This window comes from Euprymna scolopes, chromosome 45, assembly GCF_053919585.1.
Source record: "Euprymna scolopes isolate OS-2025 chromosome 45, ASM5391958v1, whole genome shotgun sequence".
NCBI classification, from domain to species: Eukaryota; Metazoa; Mollusca; class Cephalopoda; order Sepiida; family Sepiolidae; genus Euprymna; species Euprymna scolopes.
In genome coordinates, this window is record NC_136526.1 from 38901992 (window position 1) to 38916470 (window position 14479).

At 34.6% G+C, this 14479-nt stretch overlaps 1 protein-coding gene across 2 annotated transcripts in view; it reads left to right on the top strand.

Annotated features, from left to right (window-relative positions):
* Positions 1-7972: 7972 nt before the first annotated feature.
* The window catches only part of LOC145269468 (uncharacterized), a 52098-nt gene continuing 45591 nt past the window's right edge, over positions 7973-14479 (top strand). Inside the window, exon 1 of one of the 2 annotated variants that reach the window (XM_080125174.1) lies at positions 7973-8337. In XM_080125174.1, the coding sequence (XP_079981300.1) occupies positions 8251-8337 (87 nt within the window). In that variant the 5' untranslated portion in view covers positions 7973-8250. The remainder of the gene's footprint in view (positions 8338-14479) is intronic. The other variant, XM_080125175.1, reaches the window with a different exon arrangement.

The following is a 14479-nucleotide window of genomic DNA, read 5'->3' on the forward strand; positions in this document are numbered from 1 at the left end:
GTCACTGAGGGTTTTGAACTTTATAAGGTTCTTTATTTTTTCTGATATATTTTTGTAATCAGATCGAAAACAAGGAAAGTAAGAGGAACAGGAAACGCAGGTCATCGTTGTCGAATGCTTTTCACGTTTTACTGTTTATTTTCTGTGTGTTTGACAGCCAGTCATGAATGCATTCCTACAATACTCCCCTCCAGATAGCCGCAGATGGCAATGTAGTGTAGCATACGTGAAAGTAAAAAGGTTCAAGGTCTGCATGAAGTCAATATAAGCAACAGCAGGAATATATCGTTGCTGTTATTATGTTTTCACGCTTTACTCTGTATTGCATGTAAACGATGTTATGTCTGTGTCTTTGACAGTCTGTTATGAATGCATTCGTACAATACTCCTCTCGAGATAGCCGCAGAGCGAATGAAATGCAGTGTAGCGTATGTGCAGAAGGTACTGGAATATGCAAGTTCCGATTATTATGCGAGAAGCAGGTTTCATGAATGGGTCTGGATCCGGTGTGACGGATTTGGTTTGGGTGCAATGATGAGCATTGAATCAGAACAAAAACTCGTAACAGGAAATCCAGGTCACACACATGCACCAATACGCGTACGTGCGGCCATAGGTCATGAAGTCAATATAAGCAACAGCAGAAATATATCGTTGTTTTATATGTTTTCACGCTTTAATCTGTATTGCATGTAAATGATGTTTTGTCTGTGAGTTCGACAGCCTTCACCAGTTACGCTGACTGTTATAAATACTAACTCCAACTAACATGAGTCAGCTGCAACAGGCACACTAAGACACTAATCACTGGGGGGTTCATGATCCGACCGACTCACTGGGTACGCTTATCACCTGAACAACGCGCTTTCTAAACATTCCTCACACTGCAACCATACGTGCACATTCGCAAGTGATGCGAAATAGCTTCAAGCAAGCTCAACCCACTGTCGACACTTGCACACGCTTCATAGACTCCGCGGCAGTACAATCTATGACCGCAACACTTGCTCTCAAACTCGCAACGTCATCCTGTGACCGTTCCGCAGTTACACAAGCTTCGAACCCTTCACCTGATATCCTTTCACGTTACAACTCTTTCCTCGCTATGACATTTAATAAAAACTAAAATTCTTTTTTAGTTCTGTATACAGCGGACACACATATCTATGCAGATTTCTTCAATTTTTATTTTCTTTCCTGTAGCTTCCAGCTTACTAGGAGGGGGAGTATTATGGAAACTTAGTTCTTCACACGCGGACACGCAGTCAAAAAGGAAGGACCTTAAGCTAAACACGATTATCGCTCCTCAACTCTAGTAAATAGTAACACTATGCTTTATCACTAGGGGGCGATACAAACTGTTTTGTATATTTCTTCCTCTTATCGCTTACTAGGAGGGGGAGTATTATGGAAACTTAGTTCTTCACACGCGGACACGCAGTCAAAAAGGAAGGACCTTAAGCTAAACACGATTATCGCTCCTCAACTCTAGTAACTAGTAACACTATGCTTTACCACTAGGGGGCGATACAAACTGTTTTGTATATTTCTTCCTCTTATCGCTGGTACTTTCAACAAGGAAAGATGTGCCGATAACGCACTCCGGGTTGGCATAGTCAGCCAGTTTTCCAGACTGCGCCGTCGACCTCTCAGCAAATACTAATGTTACTAATCATCTCTTCTCACTGAACTCTTATTATCTCTTATTCTTACTTTCTGTTCTTTTGTATTTTGCTGTAAATAAATCTACATTTATTTGTTATCCTATATATCGGTATATTTCGTGTTTTCATTATACGACCTTTGCTTCTCTCAGCTACCTTACAACAAGGAGAATTGGATTGCCAATTGCATAGGTAGGCGACTCTGTTCTTCAGAATTTCTTTTTTACGCGTCTGACTACAGTAAGCAATCAGTAATTACAGATATTATTAATAAGTGGTGACCTCCATGAAAAAAAAAAAAAAAAAACAGTAAGCAATCAATAATTACACAAGATTGAATTTGAATAAATTTAAAGGCAGTGTTAGATGATTAGTCTGCCATTTTAAATTGAAGAGTAATTAACCTTAATAGATTTTATGATTGATATTTTTCCCCACTCTGACATAAATTAATCGATTTAATTCCATGACATGTGTACAGTGTCCTTGAATAACCCTTATTCTGGCTCAAATATAATACATTATATGATTATATATTGATTCTTTTAATCTGAGATTTCCTTGGTTTCTACCATTTATTATGATGATAGAAACCAAGGAAACTTCAGATTAAAAAGATCAATACTGATCGAAAAATTAAAATCAAAAATTAATAATAAAACAGAAAAATCTAACATATTTCTAATAAATACAAAAGCAATCACATTTCTTAGAGGGTCACGGTGATAATTCCCATAGTTTCAAATATATATATATATATATATATATATATATATATATATATATATATATATATATATACATACATATATATATATACATATATACATTTCTTATCGTTGAGCACTTTCAGTTGAATTAAGTTCGTCAATTTAGCTCTTATGCATAGATCATCGTATAACGATTAGATTACTGTTCTGACGTAAAGAATATTTAAAATTATAAAATGTTTAAATTCAACGTTATTTCACGCGGTTAATGGTAGCCGAATGGATACGATCTTTGCTAATCTTGCTTGTGTTGCCGAGTTCGAATCTACACTGAAGATTCCCGAAAGGATGAAACACTGGTGTCTATAGGTATTTAATTATTATAGTAAAATAATTATATATATATATATACATATATATATATATATATATTACCGAATTCCATACTAAGAGATAATTGCTTCCCTAAGATTAGACCAGAAAATGTAAACACAAATACAAGATTACTTCCCTTAAATCAGAAAATGCATTGAAAAGTCAAAAAACGGAATTACCTCCCCTTAACAATTAACGTAATTTTTAAACTTAAAACTTCGTTCAGAATAAAAGTTCAAAAGTAAACCAAAGTCGACAGCCTAAAGAGTGAATACACATTTCTACTTCTGAAGTTGAGAGATGCTCTTGAAAAATTCTTTTGGAATAAATGCGATCTACGGTTGAAAAATAACATCTATAATCAGGTAAATAAATTACAAATATAATAGAATTATTATTGTTATCATTTATTTATTTACCTGCTTACAACGTCTGTATACTTCCTGAACATTTTATACGTAAGGGAGTTACTTTATAACAATCTGTGTTGGTTAGTTTATAAAATTTTCTTTTATAACGAGAACAATTACAAAGAATAATAATAGAACAAAAGTGATCAAATTAAAATATAATTTCAATAATTGTATTTAAATCCATAACTACACAACATTAAATATGACGCTCGAGTTTTTACGGACTACATAATGAGAACTACGTAGGAGCATCTATTCTATATCTTTTAATCTTCAAGGATTTATATCACACAGAAATTGCAGTCTTTTCGAACTCAGAATTGATAACACAATTTGGTATTTACTCATTTCCCATTGCAAGAAGATTTGACACAATGTTAGAAGGTGGGGTAACTAACCATCTTTAAATGAGAAGCACTCAGGCTATTGCTAAAGATATCTGCAAAAGAACTCTTAGGCGTTCTACGGTACTTAGTGCTACCGGCCATAAACCCAACAACCTTCTCAAAAGGAGGGCGTAATGAACTCTAAAAACGAAGCTGAACAGGACATCAATCGAACATATATTATTCTAAGAAAGGAGGTTCGTGTGGAACGTGGCGCATTCTAATTGGGTAATCGTTAGTGACCGCCAATTGATAAAAAAAACTGCTTTTTCTAAAGCTTATTAAAATTTATTGTAATCCGTTATTTTTTTAACAACTTTTGAAGTTTATTATCTTAAAAGCAGAATAATATAATACTTTTCTATAGTTTTTAATAGAATTTTTATTTTTATTTTTTTCTAAAAACCAAGTTTGACAAAATTTTCGACGAATGTAACCAAAACATAAATATTTATAATATATAATTTTCGAATCAATTAAATTTTTTTTCATGTCTAAATAAAATTTACTATGATTAGCTATAAGAATATACAAACATATTAGGATATAATTACCTTATATTTAAATAAATTCAAATAATTCAATTTTTAACAGGATCTCGTACAGTGTATAGTGTTAAAATAATTCAATTAAATTATAATTACAAACGCCATTTATGGTAAAATATGTCATTTTTATGGTAAAATATGCCATTTATGGTAAAAATATGTCATTTTTAGCTTTATAATTTTTTCTTCGATCAAGCTTTAAATTTTTTCCTAATACTTGTTAAAGGTAAAGAAAAACTGCCTTTTTTTCTATTTTTACGTCAAACATAATTTTTTTATATCTTTCTTTTAGTCGATTTTTAATTTCATGATTAAAATCATGTTTCCTTTTTCACTTTCTAATTAATTAATAACCAATGAGCCACACTCTTTTTTCATAAACTAGATTATACTGTATTTTCCCTAATTCTTTATTGCATAAATCAAGTTGACAAAGACTTTCATTAGAATTTGGTGGCCATGAAAAGGGCCGTTTTTTTGGTAACCCTCTGGAGGAGTGTAACTTGTTGGGATGACATAACCATCATTTACGGAAATCCATGTCTTAATAGTAATAGTTAATTTTCAAAAAGGTGAGATAACAACTCCAGAAGAATGAGATTGGGGCATTTATTATTGTAATTAATAGAAAAACAAAAGAAATGGTAAATAAATATGCAACAAATAGATGTCACCAAAGGCAAGACACTTCTACATATCTGGATAAATTTATTTGTGTTCAAACTTCTTTTAAATTTACTGTTTCAATAACCTAGGCAGGCGGGCCTTTATTAACCGCTCAAAATTTAAAATTAAACCAACGCTTGTAGAAACACATAAATAAATGTTAACAATCGATCGAAAACGTAATGGTGTACGAGTATTTTGTTTAATTTTTGATTTTTGAGCGATTAAGCAAGAATGGGCCGGAAATGAGTATTATTTTACGTTAATTTTATGTACGAAACAATTTCCCTTGGCGAAATTTTAAAATATTCTTTTTTGTCTTTACGCCATATAATCATTTTAAAATGGAGAATTTAGCCAAAGAGTCATAGATTTGTTGCTGCTATTACTATTATTATTATTGTTATTATTATTATTATTATTATTATTATTATTGTTACTATTATTATTATTATTATTATTATTATTAGTAGTAGTAGTAGTAGTAGTAGTAGTAGTAGTAGTAGTATGTCGAATTTGTTTTTGTTTTACAGTAACACAAATCAATCGACGAAATGTATATAATTCTAAGAAAAAGAGGAAAATGTACAAAATAGTTAACAGAAATCCCTTCTAACGTTAAAGATGATTTTTCTAAATATTACGGCATTATGTCATTCTTGACATGAGACGGGCTTTCCTAACTCCTCTCTCCCTACACTGATTTCTTATTTTGCATACTAATCGTCGGGTAATTCTTCTTGGGCACGTCAGCACGCCAGCACGCCAGATTTCAATCCGCCATTTTGGTTTGTCAAAAGTACACCAAAATGTACGCCAAATTCATTTCGTCATAAAAAATGTTCTACAAAAAAATTATATTTTATCCAGTGAATTATTTTTAGCTTTACAATTTTTTTCTTCATAATAATAAATCGATGGAAAATGTTATGGTGTACGAGTATTTTTGTTTAATTTTTGATTTTTAAGCGATTAAGTAAGAATGGGCCGGAAATGAGTATTATTTTACGTTAATTTTATGGCGAAATTTTAAAATATTTTTGTGTCTTTTCGTCATATAATCATTTTAAAATGTAGTATCCCATTTTGGGAAAGTGATTTAGCTAAAGAGAGTATTTTTTTAAAACTTTGACCTCTATTATGACCCCTTAACATTTATTGTTTGGAGCTCAAATCAAGTTATTAAGTTAGATCCATGTCCTAGAAACGTATATCTAAAATTTCAAGTGTTTAGACCCCAAATTGGCGGAGGCGTTTGGTAGAGTTCTCAAGGGTCAAATCATTGAACGTTGACCCCTTAACAGCCAAATTTCTGGCTGAAAACGGATCACAAAGATTTTTCTAAATGTCAGTACTCTGTATATCAAATTTCGAGTCTGTAGACGTAAAATTCACAGATTTATTGCGTAGGGAAATGTACACAGACACACACAGACACGTTCACTTTTATAGATAAATAGATAGATTATTATTATTATTATTATTATTATTATTATTAGTAGTAGTAGTAGTAGTAGTAGTAGTAGTATCTCTAATTTGTTTTTGTTTTACAGTAACAGAACTAAATCGACGAAATGTATATAATTGTAAGGAAAATATGAACATATTTCAAAGAGGAAAAGGTACGGAATAGTTAACAGAAATCCTTCCTAACGTTAAAAACGCTTTTCTAAATATTACGTCATTATGTAGAAACTCATTCTTGACATGGGACGGGCTTTTTGTACTAAACATAGAAAACAATAAATGTTTTACTAATGTTTTAATAAGAAAATAATAATAATAAATCAGTTTGAAAATAATTAAACAATAAAGATATTTTGAAGTAGTAATTTTGAATATTCACGAACGTTTTAATAATAAAAGAAAACTAATTATAGTTCGAAAGCAAAGCATAATCATTTGGACTTATGTTTTAAAAAGACAACGACTAATATTGGTAAAAAATATTCCATGTGTGATTTATTTAAATACAGCTCAGTATTAGAAAAATAATTTTATATAAAAGTTATCGTATTTTCTATCTATACTCTACTAGCGGGGCGTACCCGGCGTTGCCCGGGTGTTTCGAGGTGTGTGTGTGTGCTCGAGCGGGGAAGGGGGGGGTAATAAAAAATATTAAATATTCAAATGTTAAAACTTAAAAAATAAAAAAATCACAAAAAAACTAACGTAAGGAAAACGAACGATGTTAAATGTAAAAATCGGAAAAACAAAATAGAAAACGCGAAACAGAAAAACGAACGTAAAAAAACACGTGATAAATGGCTTAAATAACCCTGTTTCAATATTAAAATCTAAAAAAAAACGACATCTCACACCACGATTCGAACCCAAAACCTTTAGATTATGACGCCGCCCTCTAAGCAACTTAGCTAAGACGACGTCGACGAAATTGGATCGTTTTTTTTTTCAATATTTAAACTAAATCATGTTCCGACGTCATTTACGCATGCGTAGAACCGAACTTGTCATGAGAGGACGGAATTAATGTTTTTGGCCAATTTTTCGATATTTGTTGGGCGAAGGTTGGAACTTTAAAATGATACCAATCGCGTTAAAATCCGTGACCCGTGTCGAATTTTTTACGAGACATACAAACACACATACATACATACATACATACATACATACATACAAACACACATTTTCGCTTTTATAGATTATCTTATGACGTTAAAATCAACCTCTGAATACTAAGCAATTGCCAATAAACCAAACATTGAGTCAGAAAATTTTCAACTCGAATAACAATTTCAAAATAAGTAAAAAAAAATAAGGATCATTTCGAAACAGCAAATGTTAAAAGAAAAATTAACTATAATTCGAAAACAAAGTATAATTTGAATTAATGTCCTAAAAAGGAAACGAACAATATTGGTAAAACTATTTTACACAACGAATTTAAATACAGTTCAGTATTTAAAAAATAATAATTTTATATAAAAGTTATCGTATTTTCTATTTATACTTTTATTAAAAACTACCTCTTAATACGAAGCAATTGCCAATAAGCCAAACATTGGGTCAGTAATGTCTGGGATTTTGCAACTCAAATAACAATTCTAGACCATAATTTATCTTGTGAAAGAGTGCTTGGTATCGTGGCGCATTCTAATTGGACACTCACGTTTAAATTAGTAAAGCCACACCTTCTGATCGATATGTTTTTTTTATATTATTAATTTTATGAGGGAAAAATAATTCCACGCCCCTTTTTTAATGTTCTTATTTTTTGTACGTGAGCATGGCCAACTAGATGTGGAACAGTGAGAGAAATCTTGAACACGGAACATATTTGTTGAATTATATTTTTAAGTCTTTCACAAAAAACGAACTCATTGATTTTCTTTTCAAACTTATACACAGTTTTTAACTATTTAAACCAGAAAAAAATTTAAAGAAGAAAAAACAATTTCATACGAGTAACCAACAGTAAAAATTAACTATCATTATTGTCTAAGTTATTATATAATAAAAAAAAAACGATGACTATGAAAAAAAGTGAATCGGCCCGTGTTTTAGCGTTAGTTCTAATTTTTATCGGCTCAGTTTGTGATAAATCAAATGTAGAGGTGAGTAGATATTTTATTTCTTCTATAATGTTCTTAGTAATATTGTTAACTAGCAGGGAGATCCGGCGTTGCCTGGGATTGAATGAGGATCAACAAACTTCCCACACTTCCAATATTTTATTTTAATCGAAATTGGTGAAATCGTCAATTTTTCAATCAAATCGACTTATTGCCTGCTCTAGCTGGGGACACACCGCGGTGCACCTAGAGAAAGCTTCGCATGTCTTATATATTTCAGTCTACATTGCACTGTAGAGAACCTACCGTTACTTTTATAAAAATGTTTTACATATAATGACTTCAATTTTTCAAATGCAAAAGTCAAGTATCATATTTCAGTTGTGCTCACAACAGAAGCGTTCATTATGAACGCGTCTCTGTCATATCAAAGAACCTATTGTTGATTTCATATGCCCGGCCTTTCTGTTTGGGCGATATTAATGGTTTAAATTTAAGTTTAAAATGAAAAATATCTATGACTGTTCTTTAACTGCGCTTTAAACAGAAACATTCATTTCAAACGCATTCCTGTCATATCAAAGAACCTACTGTTGATTTTGTATGCCAAGCCTTTCGGCTTGTGCGGTCATAAACTTTACAAATGGACATGTTATGTTAGGCTGTAGAAGGTGTTCTTTGGTCAAAATCGCTTCTTCTTTATTTTGATTATCGATTATCGATTATCGATACGCAACTATTCTAAGAACTACGCCAGATACATGAAGTACATGTGTGTAAAATTTCAAGGAAATAGACTCAGCCATTTTGGAGTCCATATGAAACAAACTCACAGACACACATAGAAAAATTTTCTTCCAAATAATAATTGATAGATCGATCGATAATTTGTTGTTTTGTCTTTACTGTGTTGTTTTAATATTATTTCATGACATATCGATATTTTTCGGGTCACATAACGCCGGATCCAATAATTACTCTGAAATAATGTACACTTTAATTATAAAAGTCTTCTGATATAAAGTAATACAAAATAAATGGCAAATTTGAAATCCTTAATCATAGTCACGATAATTTTTACAATCTAAAAATATTGTATACAAATATTCTGTTCTGACTGTCTTGTCTACCAAGTTGCAATCATGAATATCCAACAGTCTTTGTCGTATAAATGTTTAATTGATATGGGATGAGGTAACAGTTTGGATTTTAAAAGAATTACTTTGTTTTACTTACCTTCACGCCAAGCAAGCCACATCGCCATTTTGATATAATGGGAATACTCATTAGGACTATGCTTAAGAAAGATTAACGAGATGTCGGTTTACGTTACATTTGAACTTCTGCATATCAGTACAGCTAGGGAAGCAGCTAGCAGAAAAGGGAATTTCAAAGTCTATCTGTTCGAGACAAGAAACTACTTTCTGGCATTTAGAGACTTTTGTTGAACAAAATGCTTTTTAAGTGTTTAAAATACCATGAAAAAAAATCGGCTTGTGTATAGTTTCAGAAATAACCACCAAATTATTTAAAAAAAAAAACAGGTTCGGACATCATTCTTGCAATGCATCAAAATCGTTAAATAAAATGTTTTTGTCTTTTATGAAAGGGACCCTGCACTCATCCCCGGTGGGCTTTCCTGAGGCCACAATCCTAATTGGAGAAAGGTCAGCTGATGGTCTACTTGTGATGCATGTCTGAAGCTCCGCATAACCTCTTGTTTAGCTCCCCCTTACCGAAACTCTTAAAAATAAATATGACGACAGTACAATCTAAAAATAAGCTTAAACCAGGATTAGGGACAAACAAATTCAACTTGCCTCCTCCCTTGAGGCTCTCATTCACAAATATCCGTGGGCTTAGAACTAACTTAGCTGATGTTGAAGCATTTCTCTTAACAAATACCCCGGATATCTTAGCACTAAGTGAGACTAACCTACACTCCTCCATTCCCTCTAACCACTTAAACATGCCTGGATATCTCCCACTCTGCCGTAAGGACTCTGACAGACATATGCACGGACTTGGAGTTTACATTCGTAATACCCTTCCCTTGACTAGAGAAACAAACCTAGAAACAGATGATCAAGCCTTTATGTGCTTTAGACTAAACATGCAACAAAATATTAGCTACTATTATTTTCTCTACCGCTCTCCCTCGACTCAGGACTGCTCTATAATAAACAAAGTATCTGACAGCATAGACACGGCACTGACCCTCGACACTAGCGCACAAATACATGTGTTTGGTGACTTTAATATCCACCACAAAAACTGGCTTGGATTCTCTACTCACACAGATGCAGCGGGCAGCACAACCCATAGCTTTGCTATATCTCACTCCCTATCACAAATTGTTACGTTTCCAATCCGTTTCCCTGACCAGGAAGAACAACACGCATCACTTCTAGATCTGTTTTTGACCACAGTTCCCGATGACTGCATAACGAAGGCCCACAGCCCACTCGGGAACGCTGATCATGCAGTGATAATGGTTGAAATCGCCCTAAACTCTAGACCCAAAACTGAAGAGCCAGTGCTCAAAACAACGAGATATTATAATAAGGCTGACTGGGAAGCCATCAGGGAACTAATTAGAGATGCTCCATGGAAAAATATTTTCTCTCTCCCTGCTGAACAATGTGCAAACGAGACCACTGACTGGTTCAAAACTGCAATCGAAGCGCATGTTCCCATGCGGAAATTTTATAGTAAGCCCCACTCTCCCCAATGGTTTACGTCGACTTGTGCAACTGCCATTGCTCAAAAGCAGCATGCATACCGTAGGTTTAACCGACATAAGTCCAGTTCAAACAGACTGAAGTATATAGAAGCTAGAAATAACGTTAAGAAAGAAATAGCGACAGCTAAGAGAGAATTTACGGAAACCACTAAAAAGCGCATCGAAGCACAAAAACTAGGAACTCGAGACTTCTGGAAAATCTACAATAGTGTAGTAAATAATGGGCAATCAACAATTCCCCCACTAACCAACAATCACGAGGTTGTCTCCTCGGCAACCGACAAGGCTAACATGCTTGCCAGTCGGTTTGCCTCAAACTCCACACTGGACCCTTCCAACCACCCCCTACCTGACTTTCCTATGCGGACAGACGCCACACTAGACGATCTTAAAACCACCCCTGCTCAGGTGCATGCTATCATAAAAAACCTTGATACCTCAAATGCATGTGGACCCGATCTTATCCCAGCTGTGCTATCAAAAAAGTGCTCAGCCGAAGTAGCTTCAGTTCTCTCCAAACTCTACAACAAATGCCTTAATGAAGCTTGCTTTCCGGGCTGTTGGAAAACTGCTTCTGTTGTACCAGTATTCAAGAATTCTGGCGAAAGGACAGACCCATCAAATTATCGCCCCATTAGCCTCCTCCCACTTTTTGCCAAAATATTTGAGACCATAATTAACCATGCTCTAGTCCATCATCTTACAGATGCTAAACTACTGACTGACAAACAATATGGATTTAGACAAGCCCGTTCCACAGCAGACATCCTCACTGTAATCTCTGAACATATATACCATTCACTGGACAAAGCGGGGGAGGGCAGAGCGAAAGCTCTAGATATATCTAAGGCTTTTGACAGGGTATGGCATGAGGGTCCCCTCAGTAAAATCAGATCATACGGTATCACTTGTAGAATACTTAACATAATTAAATCCTTCTTAGATAAGAGAAAAATCCAGGTTGTCCTCGACGGTCGTACATCTAAACAATATGATATAAATGCGGGGGTGCCCCAGGGTTCTATCCTTGGACCTCTATTGTTCCTGATATTCATAAATGACCTCCCCGACAACATTGCCTCTGAGATGGGTATATATGCTGATGACACTACACTCTATGGCAGGCACGACAGGAAGACGAATGAACACATTTCTAAAGAAATGGCAGAAACACTAGAGGATGACCTCCAATCTGTAGTGGAATGGGGACAAAAGTCGTTGGTCGCGTTCAATGCTGCCAAGACTAAACTAGTTTCATTCAATAAGTACAAGAAACCCTCTCTACCACCCATAGCAATGGCCAACGACTCTTTATCTGAGAGTCCATCTTTCAAACTCCTTGGCCTAACGTTCACAGGAAACATGAGTTGGAACAATTACATTGAAGGCATTGCCAGGGCCGCTGCAAGAAAGGTGGGCTCTCTCTACCGTGCTAGAAAACTACTAACACCCGAAAGTATCCTGTACCTCTATAAGGCCACCATTCGCCCATGTATGGAGTATTGCTGTCACATCTGGGCTGGTGCATCTGCTACTAGTCTCTCGCTCCTTGACAAGGTTCAAAAGAGAGTCGCAAACCTGATAGGCCCTGAACTGGCATCTAAGCTTCAGCCTCTGTCCCATCGACGAAATGTTGCATCCCTCTGTCTTTTCTACAAGTATTTTAGAGGTGAATGCTCTGACGAACTGCAATAACTTGTTCCCCAACGACGTGAGCACCCTCGACAAACCCGACAGGCTGCTAAATCCCACCCCCACACTGTAGATATCCCTAGATGTAAAAGATCTTTTTACTCCAATAGTTTCTTCCCCAGAACCGCTAGACTCTGGAATTCCATTCCAGGTCCCTGCTTCCCCAACAGTACTGACGTGCAGAAGTTCAAGTGTAACTTGAACCGACACCTGGCTGCCCAAATCCCTTCATAGTACCCCAGTAGTTGTTGCCCCTGATAGTAGCCCCCTACACCAAAGTGGCAATTTGCCTTGTTTGGGGTGAAAATGTAATTAAAAAAAAATAAATAAAAAAACTGATTTAATTTGAAATTTATCCATTTTCAAAGTGCAATTTTATAAGAAATTTTATAGAAAACTACTACCACGCGAAAGTATCCTGTGTCTCTATAAGGCCACCATTCGCCCATGTATGGAATATTGCTGTCACATTTGGGCTGGTGAATCTGCTACTAGTCTCTCGCTCCTAGACAAGGTTCAAAACAGAGTCGCCAATCTGATAGGCCCTGAACTGGCATCTAAGCTTCAGCCTCTCTCCCATCGACGAAATGTTGCATCCCTCTGCCTGTTCTACAAGTATTTTAATGGTGAATGCTCTGGCGAACTGCAGACACTTGTGCCCCATGACGTAAACACCCTCGACAAACAAGACAGGCAGCTAAATCCCACTCTCACACAGTAGAGATCCCTAGATGTAAAAGATCTTTCTACTCTAGTAGTTTCTTCCCCAGAACCGCTAAACTCTGGAATTCCATTCCAGACCACTGCTTCCCCAATTGTATTGACATGCAGAAGTTCAAGTGTGACGTGAACCGACATCTTGCTGCCCAAATCCCAACATAGTACCCCAGTAGTTGTTTCCCCTGATAGTAACCCCCTACACCAAAGTGGAAATGTGCCTTGTTTGAGGTGAAAATGTAAAAAAAAGTTCCAAGTCTCAGTGACTATTGATCAGAATTTAACAAAAGAACGCTCCTTGGAAAGGTAATGATCTGCATTGTGTAGAGGGCTATGTGACATTTGCCCTTAAGCTTGCACATTAAATAGATAATCTATCATCCAGATTCTATTTTTGGCACTTTTATTATAGCCATATAATGATTCAATCGTAGTAATTTGTTTTCATAGTTTTGCATATGAATTACAAAATATCTGATATTTCATCAAAACCTCTGGTCTTGATAGAGGGGGACTAAAACTTACTGCTGTGGTTTAAAAGGATCTGAAATAACAGCAAGGGGAGACTTGATTCCAAATATTTCTCATGTTACATCTTCCCTTTTTGGTTTTCATACGTAAATTAAATTTCACAGTGTATAAATGTTATTTGATACTGGAGATCTTAATAAGTGTTCCCTATTTCCAAGGAGAAATAGTGTAGTATATATATATATATATATATATATATATATATATATATATATATGTATATATATATATATATATATATATATATATATATATATAACACGGATATACCACCAGACTGACTTTCTCAGGAGACTACTGTGCAAATATAAATATATTGCGTATATGAAATATATGAATATGTACACATGTATTTATAAGTTGTATTAATAAAAATTATAACCTGCTTCAGCTTGTGTCTTTCCGTTACTTCTGCATTGTACCGCCTTCTACAATTCTATTTATATATATATATATATATATCCTACACTATTTCTATATATATATCCACTATTATATATA